The 23,681-nt window shown below is 46.2% G+C and overlaps 1 protein-coding gene across 1 annotated transcript in view; it reads left to right on the forward strand.

Annotated features, from left to right (window-relative positions):
• Positions 1-1,298: 1,298 nt before the first annotated feature.
• LOC143788855 (uncharacterized) overlaps positions 1,299-23,681 on the forward strand; it is a 36,273-nt gene continuing 13,890 nt past the window's right edge. The window contains exons 1-10 of the mRNA XM_077278767.1: positions 1,299-1,450; positions 2,240-2,298; positions 3,353-3,553; positions 4,300-4,363; positions 4,844-4,973; positions 5,191-5,251; positions 9,106-9,230; positions 9,549-9,611; positions 22,647-22,726; positions 23,549-23,641. Of these exons, the coding sequence (XP_077134882.1) occupies positions 1,368-1,450; positions 2,240-2,298; positions 3,353-3,553; positions 4,300-4,363; positions 4,844-4,973; positions 5,191-5,251; positions 9,106-9,230; positions 9,549-9,611; positions 22,647-22,726; positions 23,549-23,641 (959 nt within the window). The 5' untranslated portion in view covers positions 1,299-1,367. The remainder of the gene's footprint in view (positions 1,451-2,239; positions 2,299-3,352; positions 3,554-4,299; positions 4,364-4,843; positions 4,974-5,190; positions 5,252-9,105; positions 9,231-9,548; positions 9,612-22,646; positions 22,727-23,548; positions 23,642-23,681) is intronic.

The raw sequence follows: 23,681 nt of genomic DNA on the forward strand, positions 1-23,681 counted from the left end.
AGTAACATTCCAAATCGATATGGTAATCAAAATCCGTCACAATAAATTGTCCGGAAATTATCCTAATATCATCCCAAGTATTGATACAGAAGACACTGTATATCACCCCAACAACACCATACAACAGTGACGTTTGGAGCTGGGAACATCATGGTGTGGGACGGTTTTTCAGCATACGGCCCTGGCAAATTTCATATACTTGAAGGAAGGATGAATGGACAAATATACCAAGACATTACTAATAAAATTCTGCTGACATCTACCAGGATGATGAAGATGAAATGAAGGTGGACAGTTCAGCAAGACAATGATCCCAAACACAGAACCAAGGAAACTCTCAATTCGTTTCAGAGAGAACATAAATCTGCTAAAATGGCCGAGCCGATCACCGGACCTGAGTCTAATAGGACATATATGGAAGGAACTAAAGCTCAGAGATCATAGAAGGAGCCACGAAAACTTCAGGATGTGAAAAGTGTTTATGTGGAAGAATGAGCCAAAATCCCACCTGAGCATTCACACTCCTTATCTATGAACTGTTCCAATATTTATGAACACAGCTGTTTATCACTGACATAATGGTAGTTCTGCTTCTCGTCACCTGTCTTATCTATGGCATTATTTCTGTGCTGTGTTGTGCATAAATATGTGATTCTTCAGAGTTTGTATTAGTCTGTGCCTGATGAAGAGACCTGAGTAGTATCGAATTTGCTACCATCTTTTCAGGTAGCCATTAAAAGGTATCAACCACTCAGGACTCTCAATTCTAAATATTTTTCTATCTACTGACTAACACGGTACAAAGATATAGATCTTTCCTGTATCATGTTTTGTAAGAAGATCCTGATGGAAAATGCAATCAAAAGGCTGCAAAAAAATTTTTTTGCCCAAAAGAGTTAAAAAATCCCTTCACAAAAAGGAAAATCTTCTCCAAAAACTCAACAGAGGAGACTCAGTTCCTGGCGCGGTTTCCACTTCCACTTTTTGTGCTCATAGGTGAGTGGTGAGGAGACATGATCAGGAGTGGGTTGTGTCATCCTGTGGATCTCAGACTGATACATTTTCTCTGCTCTGATACATTGTAACAACTGAGGACTGCAGAGAGAATTTGTGGCTTTTGAGGACTTTATTGGATACATTTGTAGCAAGTTCTCAGCTGTGACAGTTCTTAGATCTTTTCATTTCTTTGGAATTGAATTTTCTCATTCACTGACAACAAGCAGAAATGATTTTTTTTTACGGTATAGAAATAATGAAGTTTAGGCGTCACGGCGGACGGTAACGGGGCAGAAATTGAAGAACTGAAACAGAAAGTGTTCTCCTTCCTGCACAAAGTGACCCCACGGGCGGAGAATTGTCCCCATGTAATGATTCACAAGGAAGAGGAAGTGAGCGGAGCGTGTGATCTCCGGTGTCAGTCAGGAGCCATGGACGAGCGCAGGGGGTTCAGGTCAGTGACGTGGGGGTCTCAGGGGGGGCGCGAAATCTCAAGTGTCCTCTCTTCAATGCAATCTGTTGTTCCCTATTATCAGTCATTTGAGCCTGGGAAGTGACTGACTATAGGATACATTTTTTCCCTCTATTACTTTCTGTTATCAGCCACGCCTTGCTTTGTTTTTTAGCATTGGTTGATATCTATAGCTCCATTGCTGGGCAGGTTTACCTTTCAGGAGTCTGGGAAAGCTGAGTGGAGATAGATGCATATATGATAACAGTACATTTACCGTAAAGAACACCTCCACCCAAATCTGCAAGTGGGGTCTGGAATTGGGTAGATCATAGGATCGAGGGTTCAGTGATTGAGCTGCGAAGCCTCTAGACCTAGTATTTATTACATATGAGGAGGAGCAGGTGACGGCCCTATGACAACTCTGCAGGGAATGCTTTGGTCATTGCACATCTTTCCCTTCCCGGTCTATTATTGGGGCAGAAAGAGCTAGAAAACTGGTCTAAGCCTGAGCGTTATATAGATAGATATTAAAGCGGAGGGCGGAACGTCCCAGTCACATGGTGAAAATCTGCACTATCGTAACTAGGACAGGAAATTCTGTTATGTTCTAACTTGTCTGGAGGAGACGAAGCTTAAAGCTACAGGTAAAAAGTCTGAGCCGGACCCTCCCTCCCTGGTCTCCCAGGGAGAGGGGCCACCTCTGCGCCATCACTGACCGCTGCCAATAGTTTTATCTGTTTAATTCTCTCATTTTTTTATTTATTAATCCATTTCCTTTTTGTCAACCAGAGCACCAAACATGGTGACCTATGGAACGATGGCGCCGCCGTACGAGCCCAATTACCCAGGTACGACACATTACGGGACTCGTCTAGTCTGATTAACGTTCTCTTGTGCTTTCTTACCCCTGTTTGCTGTCAGTGAATGAGGACATTGTTACTTACACCCACAGAGCTTCTCCTGCCCTCACATCAGCACTGGGAATCTCTTGCTACAATGTATCAGATCAGATCTAGAGCAGGAGAGAGATTTGTTCAGTTCTGAGGATTGCCTGACACATTGTAACAAATCTTCAGCAGACAATATCAGTTGCTACTAATTTTTTGTAAGACTCATCAAAACAGCCATGAAATGGGGGAATAGAGTGAAAAAGCGAATGCATGAGAGTCGGTCCGGTCATAGTGCCCCCCATGTATAGAATGGTGCAATAATCCTCCGCACTCGGCACATATCATGCTGCTAAGGCTGTTGTCACACTAGCAGTATTTGGTCAGTATTTTACATCAGTATTTGTAAGCCAAAAACAGTAGTGGAACAAATAGAGGAAAAGTATAATAGAAACATATGCTCCACTTCTGTATTTATCACCCACTCCTGGTTTTGGCTTACAAATACTGATGTAAAATACTGACCACATACTGCTAGTGTGACAGCAGCCTAACAGTCAAGCATGCAGGTAACCATCATCATGTACAGGATGATCAGACATTCACATTCCAGGAACCGTAAGGCCATGTTCACATGATGCAATCCTGCTGCATTTTTTGCCACGTCTTTCCAAAATTGTGGTGAAATCGCCTCACGTGAACATCCCCGAGCACTACTGTAAAATATACATTTTTCTATTCTAACAATTTTACTATTGTATTGAAAAGAAAAAAAAATATTAAGCAACTTTTAAATACGATTTTATCTTTTGTGCACACAGCTCCAATGCAGAGCTATGCATCTCTATGGTAACAGACTACAAACCACCTGTGTGTAGTCTGATCTGGGGGTCGTGTATCGCTCTACTCCATGAGGAGGGACAGATGGAGGATGCCAACGATGACTCCATCCCCAGATTGATTTTTTTTTATGTGAATGATTTCTCCCTTTGGATTTTTCCTCGGTTTCCACCAGATTCTGACCGGGCTCCTCTGCTCCCCGGATTAGCGCACTACCCAGAGACTTCTGCACTAATGAACCCGGCTCTGGCTCCAGCAGTGATGTCAGAAGTGGCTTCACTTACTAACCCTGCCGTCATCATCGATGGACCCACAGCGCCACCCTCTGACTGGGCGAATATTCCAGGGTACGAAGGGATGAGCGGCCATCATGGCGGTAAGGGAAGCAGCTTGAACGGATACATTTTACCTGCAGTGATACATTGTAACAAACTATCAGGACAGGAGGGCGATGTGTGCTGCTCTTAGAGGATTGTCCAGACTGGATACAATTGTAACAAACCCTCAGCTGTGAGAAGTATTAGGTCTCTACAGATTTTCTGCAGCTCGGTAACAATAAGGCTATGTTCACATGTTGTGTTTTTGCTGTGTTTTTTTTTGCTTTGCTTTTTTTATACAAATTAAAAGCAGCTTTTTACAGAACCCGCAAAGATTCCAGGAATTTTTGTTACGTTTTTGCTTTTTTTTTTACCATAGAAAGGAATGAGAAAGTGCAAAAATGCTGTGAAAAAGCGCAGCCCTCCTTTTCTGTCGCGTTTTGCTGCTTTTTTGGTGAATAAAACTAACTTTATTAGACATGTACTGTAGACAAATGACACATGTAATCTGCACCACAAAACCGCACCAAAGCCTCCTTTTTGTAAGCAGCTTCTTTATTGCCAAAAGAGCAGGTTTTGAGTGCAGAAAAAACTGCATTAAAACACAACCTGTAAATGTAGCCTAAGATTGAACACCAAAAGTAAGCAGAGAGCTGTGGAATGGTGGGACAGAGCTTATTACAAAGTTGCAGAACTTTTTATTATCGAATGATAATTATTTTCATGAAAACAAAAATATAAAAAACTTCCCATTACGTTATTCTCGTCACTATTTGTCTAATGCGGAACTTTCTGCCGTTCACAGGTAAATTGCTGCCTCCACCACCGATGCCTGATGTTGGGCCGACACCTGCGAGCACCAACTGGTTGTAAGAGAACTTCTGCTGTAATATACAAAGTATCAGAAAGAGGCAAATGTATCAGTATGGAGCACACGCGGGGTCTGCAGACTGTGGCTCCTCTGACCCATCCCGTGAAGTAGTGGTGGACGCCATCGTGGCGCTTTCCTTTTGTTGCAGAACCAATATCTTGTCTACTATTGTACCTCGGGGGTGGAGCATGACACAAGCAACGCCCAGAGACAATTTCTGTGCCATGCCCGCCCCCGCAGAGCCTGCGCTGACCATAGCACAGAACAGTGTAAGGGCTCATTCCGACTGCAGGGATTTTTCATCAGTATTTGAGAGTCTCCAAAACACAGAGCAGGTGTCAGTCCTTCCATTATAGCGTTTCTCTGTAAATTCCACAAACACTGATAACAATCCCTGCCGTCCGAGTGGAGGGTCCCTGTAATACATTGTGCCGTTGTACCCAGGTCACTGGTCGCTTTGGTGTCTCCATATTTGCAGAATCCCGTCTATCTCAGAAGATGATGCGAGACATGCGCTGCTGGAGTATTCCAACGGGAAATGCTGCTACGGCTCCAGCCCCGCAGAGGAGATGGACTTCCAGGAACTGCAGGCTTTCAATACGTACCGGGTGCGTCACCTTCATGCACAATGTAATACGTCCCCTTAAAGGGAAGGATCGCATTTCATAGATCTTGTCCTGCTGTATATTTTCCATCTCTTGCATTTTCTCTTTTACAGTATTACTTTTTTGTATTTCTATTTTTGGTGAAGTCGCATTTTACAATAATCTGTCGTCTGATGTCTGATACATATGTGTCTGATATCACTTCATTATTTATGTCTAGTATCGACTGGAGACGTTCACAGAATTGCGGGCGTGCGACTGGGTGACTGCGCCCTTCACTGGTCAGTGTATAATTGGGCTTCAGGAGCCGCAGCATTGTCCTGGAGTCATGGGGTTCTCTGAAATTGGCTTTGGGGTCTTCCTCCTGCTTGCATGGATTCTGGGTGTTTTCTATAGTTTGCATGGAGTGAGGGTGTTTTCCTTCTGTTGCTTGGATTTTGTGCTTTTTTTCTGTTTTCGTGGATTTTTGGTGTTTTCCTTCTGTTGCATGGATTCTGAGTGTTTTCTTTCTGTTAGGCCAGTCTCACACGTCCAGATAATTCCGGTCCCGGAGAAAACGGTACCGGAGTTATCCATGTCCGTGTGTCCGTGTGGGATCCGTGTGATGTCCGTGAGTACGTTTTTAGGGTCTGTGTGCTGTCCGTGTGCTGTCCGTGTATTGCAACAATTTTTACAATTTTAACCCTATGACAGGAAATTCGCACACGGACAGCACACGGATGGCACACGGACAGCATCCGTGTGCGGTACGTGTTTACACGGACCCATTGACTTTAATGGGTCCGTGTGATCTGTGCGCCCCCACGAACACTGACATGTCTCCATGTTTTTCACATGGACACACGGTCCATGAAAACACGCTGACATGTGAAGAGACACATTGATTTTAACCCTGCTGTTCTGTTTAGATTTCACATACACTTGTACTGTTCCCGGTCATTTTTGACCGTCCTTATAAAATAATCATTTTTAGCTAATCTAAGTGGTTTTTTTAAACAGTTTTTGCACTATTATATTGCTTGTGAAGATGGTTGTTCAAATACCAGAAAAAAAAATAAATACAAAGCTTGTTTTATATTTTTTTTATATCCAAAAGGGAACATGGTATTTTTTCGATTTTTGTAATAATTGATTATTTTTGCAGATAAAAAAAAAATCTTGATCTAAATGTTAACTATAAGTAATAATATCAAACATTATGTAGATATACTTTTTTCAAAGGCAAAAAAAAAAAAAAAAAAAGCTTTTTTCTCTATAAAATGGCAAAAAACGTTGTTTTTTATACACTTATACTGTTCCCGGTCATTTTTGACCGGACCTAACAAAGTTGTGATTTGTACCTAATTCAAGTGTTATTTGATTACCTGTTGCATTGTTTTACTGTATGTGAACATGGTTTTCAATAATCAGATGAAAAATTAAATCAAAAACTTTTATTTTTTGAATCAAATAAATTAACATTTATGTACAGTGTAATACTGTACAACCAGCAAACACATGGAAAATCAGAAAATCATGATTTACAATATGAAATGTTGACAACTGAATGGAACTAGATCTATATGAACAGCAGGGTAAATAAAAACCAGTGAAATAAATTGCGCATAGCTATACTGGAAGCGAATCCGTCGGCTGTATCGCAACTTGAAAATGTTGGTATGTGTAAATCTGTTCTGACCAAAAGTAGTCAGATACATTGATAAATAGTAGTAGATGCAATATATAGTTCAAAATGAGGTGATAGCACCTTTATTTTTGTCAAAAATTGTCTGGAGAGCTGAATAAAGGCCTATCGGTCATTTTTGACCGAACAGTACAAGTGTAAAAAAAATTGTACCAAATAAAGTAAACAAAAATTTAAAAAAAAAAAAATTCCCACAGAGAGTACCCCCCTAATGACGAAAAGTCAGGGAGCCTCAAGTCTCAGAATCACACGCTGAATTTTTATAACATTATAGAATTTCAAAAACGGTCATTTTTGACCTAACAGAACAGCAGGGTTAATGTGTCTACGTGAGTCAGTGTCTCCGGTACATGAGGAAACTGTCACCACATGTACCGGAGCCACTGACGTGTGAAACCGGCCTTATATGGATTTTTGATGTTTTCCTTCTGTTACATGGATTCTGAGTGTTTTCCTTTGTTGCATGGATTTTTGGTGTTTTCCTTTGTTGCATGGATTTTTGGTGTTTTCCTTTGTTGCATGGATTTTTGGTGTTTTCCTTTGTTGCATGGATTTTTGGTGTTTTCCTTTGTTGCATGGATTTTTGGTGTATTCCTTCTGTTGCATGGATTTTAGGTGTATTCCTTCTGTTGCATGGATTTTAGGTGTTTTCCTTCTGTTGCATGGATTTTTGGTGTTTTCCTTCTGTTGCATGGATTTTTGGTGTTTTCCTTTGTTGCATGGATTTTTGGTGTTTTCCTTATGTTGCATGGATTTTAGGTGTTTTCCTTCTGTTGCATGGATTTTAGGTGTATTCCTTCTGTTTTCATGGATTTTTGGTGTTTTCCTTCTGTTTCATGGATTCTGAGTGTTTTCCTTTGTTGCATGGATTTTAGGTGTTTTCCTTCTGTTGCATGGATTCTGAGTGTTTTCCTTTGTTGCATGGATTTTTGGTGTTTTCCTTCTGTTTTCATGGATTTTTGGTGTTTTCCTTTGTTGCATGGATTTTTGGTGTTTTCCTTTGTTGCATGGATTTTTGGTGTATTCCTTCTGTTGCATGGATTTTAGGTGTTTTCCTTCTGTTGCATGGATTTTGGGTGTTTTCTTTCTGTTTCATGGATTTTTGGTGTTTTCCTTTGTTGCATGGATTTTTGGTGTTTTCCTTCTGTTGCATGGATTTTTGGTGTTTTCCTTATGTTGCATGGATTTTTGGTGTTTTCCTTTGTTGCATGGATTTTTGGTGTATTCCTTCTGTTGCATGGATTTTTGGTGTTTTCCTTTGTTGCATGGATTTTTGGTGTTTTCCTTCTGTTTGCATGGATTTTGGGTGTTTTCCTTTGTTGCATGGATTTTTGGTGTTTTCCTTATGTTGCATGGATTTTTGGTGTTTTCCTTTGTTGCATGGATTTTTGGTGTTTTCCTTTGTTGCATGGATTTTTGGTGTTTTCCTTATGTTGCATGGATTTTTGGTGTTTTCCTTATGTTGCATGGATTTTTGGTGTTTTCCTTTGTTGCATGGATTTTTGGTGTTTTCCTTTGTTGCATGGATTTTTGGTGTTTTCCTTTGTTGCATGGATTTTTGGTGTTTTCCTTTGTTGCATACATTTTTGGTGTTTTCCTTTGTTGCATACATTTTTGGTGTTTTCCTTCTGTTGCATGGATTTTTGGTGTTTTCCTTCTGTTGCATGGATTTTTGGTGTTTTCCTTCTGTTGCATGGATTTTTGGTGTTTTCTTTCTGTTTCATGGATGTTTGGTGTTTTCTTTCTGTTGCATGGATTTTTGGTGTTTTCCTTTGTTGCATGGATTTTTGATGTTTTCTTTCTGTTGCATGGATTTTTGGTGTTTTCCTTCTGTTGCATGGATTTTTGGTGTTTTCCTTCTGTTTCATGGATGTTTGGTGTTTTCTTTCTGTTGCATGGATTTTTGGTGTTTTCCTTTGTTGCATGGATTTTTTGTGTTTTCTTTCTGTTACATGGATTTTTGGTGTTTTCTTTCTGCTTGCACGGATTTCAGGTTTTTTTCCTTCTGTTTGCACATGCTTCCTTCCATGCTCAGTAAATGTACTGATTAGTACAAAGTCCTGTCCCAGTTGCATCATTCCCACCATGTCTCCAGGCAGTGTTGCGTTATTACAGTGCGTCGTCCTCCAGGGTTTCATCACAATAAAAGCTGCATACATTAAAAGATGTTTTAGACCTGCTGAGGCCGGTGTACTGACTTTAAGCTCCTTTGAAGCATGGCTGTAACATTTTTTTTTTGCGTTTTTCCATTTTATATATCCAGCTAGCTCCAGAACCTGGTGACAGATCGGAAGGGTTAAGTAGTTAGTGCCAACCACATGTGCCAGTCAGGGGCAGGAAAATGGCGACTATTCTCTCCCCGAGTAAAATCTTCAGTGATTAACTGTAAATTGTACAACAGAAAACTCCCAATAAACTGCAACATTTCATTTCTTTTGCCCTTGCTGACAGGTCAGCCTGTGGACTCTGCAGCTTTTGGGGTCCCCCCTCTGCCGTGGGATATCCCCATCAACATCCCAGCTTTATTCAAAGATGGAGAAACTAAGGTGCCCGTCCCTCATACGTCTTCCTTGAAGGTAAGCTGCCAATTTATGGGAGCGAAGACCCTTCCTCACCACTGGCCCTGCTGCATCTACCCCCAAAAATGCAAATGTTGCAGATTCCCCACAATGGCAGCAATAAAACTAGAGCTCGGCCCGCATAAAACGAGACCCCACACCGCTGCATCAAAGGCCAAATAAAAGAGTTATTGCTCATGAAATAGGTGGAGGAACGAATAAATATTGTCCCTCTGGTCGGACGCCATCTTGGGGGTCTCGTTTATGTTTCTGCAGCAGATTTCATTTTTCTACTCTGCAAAATAATAAGAGACCGTCGTCCCTCTGTTGTTTCAGACTTGTCCCCAGTGTCTAGGAACCTGCAGAACCGTCTGCAAGAAATGTCATGGGACCAGATGGGTAAGTGCTCAGTATGAAGAATATGTTATTTTCTTACAGGAAGTCACATCATCCGCTGACTTTTAGACCCTCCGCTCCTCTGGATGTGACCCTTGCCTCTTGGGCCATGCTGAGCTGGATAATGTTTGACCTGGTGTGAAACTGTAGGAATCACTGAATCTGGTGGAAATTTATGGACAGATGATGGAAAAAGTCATAAAACCAAAGAGTGTGAGAGTTGGAAGGGACCCCAGGGGTCCTCGTGTCCAGCCCCCCCCCGCTCAATGCAGGAGTCACTAAACCATCCCAGACAGATCTCTGTCCAGCAGGGCCGGTTTTAGGCAAAGTGGGGCCCTAGGCAAAAGTTTAAAATGGGGCCCCAAATGCTAACATATTGCACCAACAGAAACATTTTGGTTGTAGCTACATGCGCTGATTTCAGGCCACTAAACGTGCGTGATCAACAATATTGAAGTCATTCGCCACTTGTTTCCAGCCTCTTTACACTGGCTGGGGACAGAATGATCACTAGTAAATCAATCTGTCCCCATACAGTATCATCTTAGCAGCATATCTGCAGTTTTAACTGGGCGATGTGCTGATGAGAACAATGATTTTTGTTCTGGCATATACTGTACATACATACACCGTACATACACACAGATACACATACCGTACATACACAGACATACACCTTACATGCATACACACATACAGTTATATACACAGATAGTATACACATACCGTACATACACACACATACACTTTACATGCATACACACATACAGTTATATACACATATAGTATACACATACCGTACATACACACACAGACATACACCTTACATGCATACACACATACAGTTATATACACAGATAGTATACACATACCGCACATACATATACCATACATACACACAAATACACATACATACACCGTACGTACACACAGATACACATACAAATACAGTATATGCAAACACATACATATACCATACATACATACAGATACACATACATATACCATCATACATACACATACCGTACATACACACATGCATATACCGTACATTCACACAAATGCCGTACACACATATACCGTACATACACAGATACAGTTATATACATATAGTACACACATACCGTACATACATATAAAATACACCCAAATGCACATACCGTACATACATACATATACCCTACATGCATACACACACATATACCGAACATACAGATACACATACACGTACCGTACATACACACATACAGTATATACACATACCGTACACCCAGGGGTGGGATTCAAATTTTTAACAACAGGTCCTCTAAGTCGCGGCGGCCGGAATTTTGGCCACGCCCATTTTCAATAACCCCGCCCATACTAATAAGCCACGCCCAGTGGCACGATTCATATTTTTTGAAGCAGTTTGTCTCCCTTAATGACAAGAATACGTTGTGACATACGGTATTAAAGTCATTCAAAGAAACAAACGACTAAAGCAAATGTACTGCACAGGACAATTCACTCGTATATCAGCTGAGAATCGCCAATGCAAGTCAATGGGTGCAAAGAAAAAAAATCCTACAGCACTCGCACCATGCGAGTGCTGTCCGATTTTTATGCACCGGCGTCCTTTGAAAAGCCGGTAATTCATGTCCGGTGTACAGTAAGATCACACGGCCTCATTCATTCCCTATGGGACTTGCGGACATGTGCGGCACTTGCAGCAACGGAAAAAAAACACTGCTAGCAGTGTTTTTTTGTCTCACCGCAAGTGCCGCACATGTTGGCTAGTAGCCATCACTACCTGTCCCTAGTGAATCAACCACAGGGCATGTTGGGATTTGCAGTCCCTACAGTACCAACCACAGGGCATGCTGGGATTTGCAGTTTCTACAGTACCAACCACAGGGCATGCTGGGATTTGCAGTCCCTACAGTACCAACCACAGGGCATGCTGGGATTTGCAGTCCTACATCTCCATAATTAGAACGACAGGACATGTAACCTAAACCTGTAGTTATTCTGCAGCTACAGAATAAAAAAGTCAGGGCGTGAAGGTACAAGTCCCCCTTACACAAAGGCTGGGAATGCTGGAATTTATGGTTCTACAGCAGCTCCAGAATAATAAAAACAAGCCTTGCTGGAAGGTGTACATGGGGCAGGGCGGCCACATACTGCAGAGGCCCCCTAATTTCACATTAACCATGTCCTGATCACTGTGATGTTCCTGTCAGCACCTCCCCCTCTGTTCACAGCCTCATGTCAGCAGCAGGGCACAGGCAGCAGCAGAGGGAATCACAGCGTGAGGCTCCGTGTGATGCTCCTTCCCTCCCCGCAGACGGCAGCATCAACAAGAACAGGGCCCCTGCTGTCAGCATAATCCTGTGCAGTCTGTAGCTGAGCGGGCCGGCCTCTCCTGCTAGCGCTGAAGCTGCCGGACATGCTGGGACTTAGGGGCTTGTTTCCACATGCGAGAAACACGTCCGTGTCTCGCATGTAGAAACCAAGCTCTGGCGCCGGCACTCAGGAGCGGAGCTGTGCGGCTCCATGTGTTCCTATGCGGCCGCACGCTCTGCTCCGGAGTGCAGACACCAGAGCTTGGTTTCTACATGCGAGACACGGACGTGATTCTCGCATGTGGAAATGAGCCCTAATAGTCACACACCAACCACCGCACAACTGACCTGGACACAACAATCCTCACACCATCCTCCCCCGCAGCTGGTGCTCAGGCAGGAACCAACTGAACTTGGCGCCACAGCGAGGAGGGGGCGGGGCCTGCAGTGACGTATTTCTCCTCCAGCTCCCGGCCTCCACTGCAGCATATGTGATAGCGCAGCGCAGGGGCCAGAAGAGGGAGATAGGGAAGAGGGAGATAGGGACGGCGGGTGGGTTTGGATGGGCGCTACCCCGCATTATTAAAAAAAAAACAAAAAAAAAAACACACCTTGCTCAGGCGCCGCCCCCCCGCATCCTCCCGCCCCTAGGCACGTGGGAAATACGGCCCTGATTACCGGAACGCTGGCAGATATAAATTTTAGTAAACGGCTGCCCCGTACCGGGTCGTACCGGCTGAATCCCACCCCTGCGTACACCCATATACATACACATATACTGTATGTACATGCACATAAACATACATATATGCCATATATCCATACAAATTTATTGCACATACACAGATACACATACTGTACATGCATACACACACAGCCATACAACTATACCATATACATACACACATACACCGTACATACACACAGATACACATACCGTACATACACACACAGACATACACCTTACACACATACAGTTATATACACAGATAGTATACACATACCGCACATACATATACCATACATACACACAGATACACATACATATACCATCATACATACACATACCGTACATACACACATGCATATACCGTACATTCACACAAATGCCGTACACACATATACCGTACATACACAGATACAGTTATATACAGTACATATAGTACACACATACCGTACATACATATAAAATACACCCAAATGCACATACCGTACATACATACACATACCGTACATACATACACAGACATACACCTTACACACGTACAGTTATATACACATATAGTATACACATACCGTACATACATATACCATACATACACACAAATACACCTACATACACCGTACATACACACAAATACACATACAAATACAGTATATGCAAACACATACATATATCATACATACAGATACACATACATATACCATCATACATACACATACCGTACATACACACATGCATATACTGTACATTCACACAAATGCCGTACACACATATACCGTACATACACACAGATACACACACATATACCGTACATACACAGATACAGTTATATACATATAGTACACACATACCGTACATACATATAAAATACACACCCAAATGCACATACCGTACACACACACATATACTGAACATACAGATACACATACACGTACCGTACATACACACATACAGTATATACACATACCGTACACACATATACATACACATATACTGTATGTACATGCACATAAACATACATATATACCATATATCCATACAAATTTATTGCACATACACAGATACACACATACTGTACATGCATACACACACAGCCATACAACTATACCATACATACACACATATACTGTACATACACAGATACACACACAGATAGAAACATACACATAGATACACACAGATGCACACACACATATACAAGCATATACATACATACATACTAATCTTGTATAGGTGGTCAGATGAGCCCTGCAGGTCAGTTCAGCTGGAGAGGGCTGCAGACCCCACTGTGGGGGATGGGGCACAGAGCAGGACTGATATCAGCCCCCTGGTGCTGCCGTGCAGTGAGCTCCTCCCCCATCTCTTCTCTGTGAGGAGACGCTGCAGCCTGCTCTGAACAGAACAGTGGAGGGAGCAGAAGACCCCCTGTAAGTCCTGCTCTTCCTCCACTGCTGTCTCTATGTGCTGTGCAGCCGGGGCCCCTGACTGTAGGCGAGCACTCACCATTAGGACGCTCCATGCAGGGGGACAGACGGCAGCCAGTGAGCGCTCTCCTCAGTCTGGTCACTGTGAGGTAAGGAAAGCGTTCATTGGCCAGCGTCTCTCCCTACATGACACGCCCCCTTTTTGATCTCCTGCACTTCGCGCCCGCTCTCTCCCCGACACTCGGTGTTCCATGATTACAGGAGGGAGTGAGAGGGGCCCGACCCTGCATGATACCGGGCCTGCCTGCAGGACCCCCCTCCACCTCTGGGCCCCGGAGCAGTGCCATCAACAGTATGTCTGCCCCTGGCTGGGGGCCCCTAGGGCAGCGGGGGCCCCAGGCAGCTGCCTAGTCTGCCTGCCCCTAACGCTGGCCCTGCTGTCCAGCCTCTGTGTGAAGGCTTCTGCAGCGCCCCAGAGTCCTGGTCATTGCAGTACTGTGGCTCCGCCACTATGGGGAGCTATGGTGCGTCTGATGGCACTGAAGGAGTTCATCTGATCAGGTATCACAGACACCAATACATTTCACAGCCGGGCCTCCGGGGGGAGCTAAGGGTGCTATTCATTAGGCCACTCCCCACCATAGTGGGTAAACTGGGGGTCAGGCAGGAAGTTAGATCAGAAAGCTGACTGGATTGGAGCCAGGCAACACCTTGTGGCAGAGGGTGTTGTGGGGGAAGAGACAGTAGGGTCTCTGTCAGGGGTGGGATCCTGACAGAGGCTTGGCAACTTGAGCGAACGTAACGGGACCGTGCCTGCTCAGGATAGCGGCGGTGCCCAAGGAGGGACCAGAAGCGAGATAGATTGTGCTGAGTGAGAAACGAGATCAAAGCAATAAGGAGAAATACCAGTAGGGGTCGTGCTGTAAGACCGAAGCAACATCCTACTGAGGCGCACAGTCGGCGGCCGGAACGCCGAGGGAGTATAATAACATTCAGCTTCAAGCAATACTCTAAACCAACGCCAGGACAGTCAGTCTCAGGCGGGCTGTCTCACCCAAATCACCTATGCAGTCTTGGGGGGCAACTTGTGGAGAGGGGCGACTCTAGGGTCCCGGAAGAGCTCCGAGCCTACCCGTCAAACGGGTGCCGTCCTAACCGTAACATCAGGGAGGGACGGAGGATTAGCAGAACATCATCTAATCGAGTTGTGAGGGAACTTAAGAAACAGACACAACAGTTGTGGGGACTTTCCGTAAGCACAGCAGGGAAGGACCGCAACACATAGCGCTAGAAGGAAGGCACAGATTTCCACCTGTGAAGAGAGCTCTGGAGGTGCCATTGGACCGGCCGGACTTGCGCAGCCTGGTTATCTGGATTCCGGACTGAGGACCCAGAGATCTTCAGTAAAGAGGTAAAGAGACTGCAACCTGGTGTCCTCGTTATTTACTGCACCGCACCACTACAGCATCACCACCACCATCATCTATCCACATCTATTACTGTACGCCCCTCAGCAGGGTCACGGACCGGGCCTAGCCACCGTGACAACCCCAGAGCAGAGACTCAGAGGCCCGGTACCGGGTACCCCTCGGCCCTGCGGCAGTGGGGGCGCTGCAATTTTGGCGTCACGAACAGGATCTACTTAAGCCTGAAGAATCAGGTCATGTGTGCCTTGGAATTGTGAGTTATCGTGCTTGGACTGTGACTTATTGTAAAGACTGTGGATTGCCATTTACCGCCAAAACCGCCGCCATTACAGCGCTAAGGAGAGCGCAGGAGAAGAAGAAGGGCGTGGAAGTGGGAGTGAACAAGCTGAAGAGCGCGAAAGACAATGGCCGCCCAGTCTAAATATCTCGGCCCCTTGAGGACGTGTCCGTCAGCAGCCGAGATCCGCCTCCTGATCCTCAATGGTGGGCAGAGACAGAGAAAACGAAACCGCCCACGAAGGAGAGAGCGGGAAAAGGACCAGGAAGAAGAAGTGAGCGACATGGAGGACGCCATGGCCAGCCGCCCGGAGCCGGAGCGTGGGGTCGGAGCAGAGGACTCCCCCAGCCACCCGGAGGGGCACCGCAACCAGGCCTCCACCGCTGATGCTGAATTCCTACAGACCGGAGTGGACGAGCTCAGCGACCGACCCCGGCGGACGCAGCTGAGCACTGAGGCCGGGTGGAAGAAGGCCATCATCAGGAGCCTCACCAGACATCTGTCGGCAGCCTCATCTGGTCCGGAGCAGGAAAGAAGTTCCAGCGCTCCGAAGCTGGAAAGCAAGGCCCTGCCGGAAAGGGGTATGCTGCGAGCAGAGATGACAACGTCGCAGCACAAGGCCCCGCAACCAGCGTTCCAGACCCCAGCGGAAACGGAGCAGACCGGCACCGGAGGGACCACGTCTGAAGCAGGTATGAAGGACGACCCTGCCCTGACGACCGACATCACTCCAGTGACTGCTAGTGCCACAGCTGCTGACTCCGTTCCAGTGACTGATCTTGCAGCAGCCGCTACCTCTGCTGCAGCAAATGCCCATACTCAAGCTGCGCAGACATCCATCGCTGTGCATGACCTAACCGTACATGAGAGACGGATTAACGGCGTTTGTCCAGCACTGGGTGTAACCCTGGACCTCACTCTTCCCAGGCCAGGAAGGGTTAAGTGCCAGGTGCAACCCTGGAAGCCGTTCAACTAAACCTCGGAAACCTGAAACTGTACATAGTTAACTGTTTGTTTCCCTGCTTTTTGCTACTAATACCCGACCTGGGTTATTCTTAAAGGGATCCCTTAGTTTACCCGGGATCCCTATTGCTTTTATTTTTGTTTTTATTTTCCTTTGCTCCTTGTTTACCCAAGTTTACAAAGAACTGCTGGATCATGAACAGTGCATGATACAAACTGCTTGTAAATAGTTTGCACCTTCTTAAAGGTGCTTCCTACTGGTTTTACTTAAAGAAGGACTCTTTGCGAAGATACCACACCGGAGCCTTTGCTGAGTATGGACTGGTAGCTTGAGAAGATGCGCTACCTCATAGAGACTTGATCCCCTCTTAAAGGGGATGTTCACGTATTGCGCTGATGAACCGTATTGCCTAAAGACAGTTGGGTGGCAATAATGTCTGAAAAAGAGAAAGTAATAATGCTGATATGTAAGAGTTAAATGTAACTAACTAGTTAATTGTAAGAAAGGTTCAATAATGTTGATAGAAGGATGAGGACAGGAAGTGAACCCGTAGGGGTTAGTGGTGAGTCCTCTTAGGAGCCATATAGAGATGGCTCAGTGATTTCAAACTGAAAGTAAATGTTATGTTCTATACCGTGTATAGTAGTGGAAGGACAGAAGGCCCGGGCTGAAAGGGGCGGTCCTGTAAAGGAAAGGAGAGGCAGTAGGTCTGGAGCCGTTAGGACAGGCGGTCCTGCAGACGTAAAGTAGGAGAATGTAGCACAGTTGCTTGAGCCTTATAATGTGTTATAAGAAGGTCTTTAGTGGATTCAGAGTGTACGTCCTTAAAGGCAATGTTAAATTATTGTTCAAAGATTTGCACTAAGTAGAATACCCGGTTGGGTGAGAAAAGTTATTTATACTAAGTTATGCAAAGTATTTAACCATGTTTGTAACGTTCAAGTGTCCTCACCTCCCATCAAGGGAAGCTCTGTTCAAATATGCTTATTGTTATTGCACTCACAAAATTGTATGTCTTTTTGCTAACCTGTATTGTTGTTTTCTTCCCAGTGCCGGAGTACTGGATTTAACCGGGGGGGAGTGCAGCGCCCCTTAGTCCTGGTTGTTGCAGTACTGTGGCTCCGCCACTAAGGGGAGCTATGGTACGTCTGATGGCACTGAAGGAGTTCCTCTGACCAGGTATCACATACACCAATACATTTCACAGCCGGGCCTCCAGGGGGAGCTAAGGGTTCTATTCATTAGGCCACTCCCCACCATTGTGGGTAAACTGGAGGTCAGGCAGGAAGTTAGATCAGAAAGCTGACTGGGTTGGAACCAGGCAACACCTTGTGGCAGAGGGTGTTGTGGGGGAAGATTCAGTAGGGTCCCTGTCAGGGGTGGGATCCTGACAGAGACTTGGCAACTTGAGCGAACGTAACGGGACCGCGCCTGCTCCGGGTAGCGGCGGTGCCCAAGGAGGGATTGGAAGCGAGATAGATTGTGCTGAGTGAGAAACGAGATCAAGCAAAAGGAGAAATACCAGTAGGAGTCGTGCTGTAAGACCGAGGCAACATCCTACTGAGGCGCACTACCGGTGGCCGGAACGCCGAGGGAGTATAATAACATTCAGCTTCAGGCAATACTCTAAACCAACGGCAGGACAGTCAGTCTAAGGCGGGCTGTCTCACCTAAATCACCTATGCAGTCTTGGGGGGCAACTTGTGGAGAGGGGCGACTCTAGGGTCCCGGAAGAGCTCCGAGCCTACCCGTCATATGGGTGCCGTCCTAACCGCAACATCAGGGAGGGACGGAGGATTAGCAGAACATCATCTAATCGAGTTGTGAGGGAACTTAAGAAACAGACACAACAGTTGTGGGGACTTTCCGTAAGCACAGCAGGGAAGGATCGCAACACAAGCGCTAGCAGGAAGGCACAGATTTCCACCTGCAAAGAGAACTCTGGAGGTGCCATCGGACCGGCCGGACTTGCGCAGCCTGGTTATCCGGATTCCGGACTGAGGACCCAGAGATCTTCAGTAAAGAGGTAAAGAGACTGCAACCTGGTGTCCTCGTTATTTACTACAACCTACACTGCACTGCAACACCACCATCACCATCTACATCATTCACTGTGCGCCCCTCGGCAGGGTCACGGACCGGGCCTAGCCACCGTGACAACCCCAGAGCAGAGACTCACAGGCCCGGTACCGGGTACCCCTCGGCCCTGCGGCAGTGGGGGCGCTGCACTTCCATTGAAGGAGAACTCACCATCTCTCATGGCCGCCTGTTCCACTCATTGATCGCCCTCACTGTCAAAAGTTTTTTCTAATATCTAATCTGTATTTTCTCCCTTTCAGTTTCATTCCATTGCTTCTCGTGTTTCCAGGTGCAAATGAGAATAATGATGATCCTTCTACACTGTGACGGCCCTTCAGATATTTGTAGACAGCTATTAAGTCTCCTCTCAGTCTTCTTTTTTGCAGCTAAACCTTCCCAGATCCTGTAACCGTTCCTCATAGGACATGGTTTGCAGCCCGGTCACCATTCTGGTCACTCTTCTCTGAACTTGCTCCAGTTTTTCACTGCCTTTTTTTACAATGTGATGCCCAGAACTGGACCCAGTATACAGATGAGACCTGACCAAGGAGGAGTAGAGGGGGATAATTACTTCCCATGATCTAGACTCTATGCTTCTGTTAATACATCCCAGAATTTCATTTGCCTTTTTTGCTGCTGCATCAAACTGTTGACTCATGTGCAGTCTGTCATCTATTAGTATACCCAAGTCTTTTTCACACGTGCTGTTACCCCGGGTAACCAGGGTAAACATCGGGTTACTAAGCGCAGGACCGCGCTTAGTAACCCGATGTTTACCTTGGTTACCATTGTAAATGTAAAAAAAAATAAAACACATACTCACATTCCGGTGCCTGTCACGTCCCCGGCATCCGCTTCCCTGCACTCCTCCTGCATCCTGTGTCAGCGCCAGCCGGCCGTAAAGCACAGCACAGCGGTGACGTCACCGCTCTTTTGTGCTTTACGGCCGGCTGGCGCTGACACAGGATGCAGGAGGAGTGCAGGGAAGCGGACGCCGGGGGACGCAACAGACACCGGAATGTAAGTATGTAGTGGGTTTTTTTTTTTTACATTTACAATGGTATCCAGGGTAAATATCAGGTTACTATGCGCGGCCCTGCGCTTAGTAACCCGATGTTTACCCTGGTTACCAGTGAAGACATCGCTGGATCGGCGTCACACACACCGATTCAGCAATGTCAGCGGGAGATCCAGCGACGAAATAAGGTGCTGGCCTTCTAGCTCCGAACAGCGATCTCACAGCAGGATCCTGATCGCTTCTGCGTGTCAAACACAACGATATCGCTATCCAGGACGCTGCAACGTCACGGATCGCTATCGTTATCGTTCTAAAGTCGCTCAGTGTGAAGGTACCTTTAGCTCTCCCTCCTAGCTTTACATCGTCTGCAGATTTGATTAGTTTACCTTCAGTTCCCTTATCTAGATCTTTTATAAAAATGTTGAATAACACTGCAGCGCCCCCACTGCCGCAGGGCCGAGGGGTACCCGGTACCGGGCCTCTGAGTCTCTGCTCTGGGGTTGTCACGGTGGCTAGACCCGGTCCGTGACCCTGCTGAGGGGCGCCCAAATAATAGGTGTGAATGATGATGGTAGTGCGGTGAAGTACCGATCGCAGTAAATAACGAGGACACCAGGTTGCAGTCTCTTTACCTCTTTACTGAAGGCTTCAGGATCCTCAGTCCAGAATACGGTTAACCGGACTGCGCAAGTCCGGCCGGTCCGATGGCACCTCCAGAGTTCCCTTTGCAGGTGGAAATCTGTGCCTTCCTGCTAGCGCTTGTGTGTTGCGGTCCTCCCCTGCTGTGCTTACGGGATAGTCCTCACAACTGTTGTGTCTGTTTCTCGTGTTCCCTCACAACTCGATTCTGATGTTCTTCTTCGTCCCCCAGATGATATGGCTAGGACGCACCCGTATGACGGGTAGGCTCGGAGCTCTTCCTGGACCCTAGTGCCGCCCTTCTCCTGTTGTTGCCCACCCTGTATCTTCGTAGGTGATTTGGGTGAGACAGCCCGCCTGTAACTGACTGTCCTGCCGTAGGTTTGAAGTATTGCTTGGAGCCTAATACTTCCTCGGCGTTCCGGCCGCCGGTTGTGCGCCTCAGTAGGATGTTGCCTCTGTCTTACAGCACGACTCCTACTGGTATTCTCCTTGTTGCGTTGATCTCGTTTCTCACACAGCACAATAAACCTCGCTTCTTGTCCTTTCTTAGGGTACCGCCGCAATCAGGTACAGGCACGGTCCCGTAACGTTCTCTCAGTTCGCTAGGCCTCTGTCAGGATCCCACCCCTGACAGGGACCCCTCTGAGTCTCTCCCCGCAACACCCTCTGCCACGGGATGTTGCCTGTTCGATCCCCAGTCAGCTTTCTGCCTAACTTCCTATCCAACCCCCAGTTTTACCAGATTGTGAGGAGTGGCCTAATACATAGCACCCTTAGCTCCCCCTGGAGGCCAGACTGTGAAGTGTATTGGTGTCTGTGATACCTGGTCAGGTGAACTCCTTCAGTGCCATCAGACGTACCACAGCCCCCCTTAGCGGCGGAGCATCAGTACTGCAACGACCAGGACTCTGGGGCGCTGCAACACTGGGGCCAGGACAGAGCGTTGTGGTCCCCACATGTAACACTGGAGCCAGGACAGAACCTTGTAGACCCCACATGTAACACTGGAGGCAGGACAGAACCTGTAGACCCCACATGTAATACTGGAGCCAGGACAGAACCTTGTAGTCCCCACATGTAACACTGGAGGCAGGACAGAACCTTGTAGACCCCACATGTAACACTGGAGCCAGGACAGAACCTTGTAGACCCCACATGTAACACTGGAGCTAGGACAGAACCTTGTGGACCCCACATGTAACACTGGAGCCAGGACAGAACCTTGTAGACCCCACATGTAAAACTGGAGCTAGGACAGAACCTTGTAGACCCCACATGTAACACTGGAGCCAGGACAGAACCTTGTGGCCCCCACATGTAACACTGGAGCCAGGACAGAACCTTGTAGACCCCATATGTAACACTGGGGACTGGGGCCAGGACAGAGCCTTGTGGTCAACACTTATAACACTGGGGCCAATACAGAGCCTTGTGTTCCCCGCTTGTAACACTGGGGCCAGGAGAGAGCCTTGTAGACCCCACATGTAACGCTGGGGCCAGGACAGAGCCTTGTGGTCCGCACTTGTAGTACTGGGGCCAGGACAGAGCCTTGTGGTCCGCACTTGTAATACTGGGGCCAGGACAGAACCTTGTGGTCCGCACTTGTAACACTGGGGCCAGGACAGAGCCTTGTGGACCCCACATGTAACACTGGGGCCAGGACAGAGCCTTGTGGTCTCCACTTGTAACACTCTTGGATTGGATGTGCAACCATTCATTAGCACTCTTTGAGTATGATCACTGAGCCAGTTATGAATCCACCTATCCGTCACCTTGTCAATCCCATACTTGGTCATTTTTTCAATAAGGAACATAGAACCTACTGCTTTCGCAGTTTCTGTCATTTTGTGGAATACGAGATTAGTTATACCGAGTAAATGCACCTGATGGATTTTGCTGCTTACAGTCTTGTGTCAGGTCTACAGAGAGTTTTATGCTGTACCTTCCCTCCACAGATCTGTTATTGTCTGTGTGGAAGTCACAGGATAAATGCCGGATGTTGTGGGTGCACAGGACAGAGATTACATTTTCCTAGAATTTCCTAATTCTGGTGATCTACATTGTTGCTGCTGGATAGAAGCATTTTGATGTAATCCTGAAGTTGAGTGATACATTGATAACAGGGGCTCGTCCATTATTCGTATTTTTTTGCTCTCTTATAGGTGCAGTGTTGGGTTTGTCATGGGAGAGGGAGACAATTTGAGAACGCTTGTTATCACTGCAGGGGACAAGGAACGGCAAGGTAGGTGGAACGTCTCAGACCATGATGACATCCTGTTTGAAGGTACAAAGACTTTAAGAGACTTGACGGACAGTCGGGCTGCACCACAAAAAATTACCCACCGTGCCCCTTATCTCCTTTAGCTCAAGCCCGTTCTCCACTTCACTGCTCGCTAAATGCGCCATATTGGATCGGCCAACGGTCAGAGATCACCGGCACTACCCACAGGTGTCTCGTAAGCACAACCCCGGCCCATACGTTGTGTCAGGGACCCACAGATGTCATAGAAAGACCCAGGACAGAGGGAGGCGCTAAAGAAAACGCTCCACCGTAGGGACTGAGAAAACCCTCTTTGTACCGTGTGCTGGACATATAAAGCTTTAACACCGAGCCAGTGACATTGGCAGGAGTTGTCAGCTACAAGTTATGGCTGACAACCTGCCACGATCACAGCCCCCTCTAATTCCAAGCCGTTTACAGCCGTTTCACTGTCCTCTCCTAATTCACATCCAAGGGGAATAATGAATCTTCTGCAAACATCTGGATTTCAAAAACAGCGTCCACAATGATGAACTGAGATAAAAACAGACAAATAAGTAGAAAATCGACTTCAAGATTAGAAGCAACTTGATAAAGAACAAAGCAAAAAAATAGGAAAAATGATACAAAAAATAAGCCACATGCAGTAATAAGTCAGGGCCATACTTCTGCAGGGGAGCTGTGTACATCCAATATTTATAAAGACTATTTGCAAAGTTGTTACATTGTGTCAATGCTACGTACAATGTCTATGCTCTACATAAAGTGTCGGCCGTCAGTAACTCTCCATCCCCTCATTCACAGGTGCACGATCTGTAACAGCTGCAAATTTGTGAAGTGTGAGGGATGCTCCGGATACGGACAGATCCTGAACTTCATCCAGCTGACCGTCACGTGGTGAGGAGGGGAGTAATAATTATTATAATCTGCAGTGGTC

This window comes from Ranitomeya variabilis, chromosome 8 (assembly GCF_051348905.1).
Source record: "Ranitomeya variabilis isolate aRanVar5 chromosome 8, aRanVar5.hap1, whole genome shotgun sequence".
NCBI classification, from domain to species: domain Eukaryota; kingdom Metazoa; phylum Chordata; class Amphibia; order Anura; family Dendrobatidae; genus Ranitomeya; species Ranitomeya variabilis.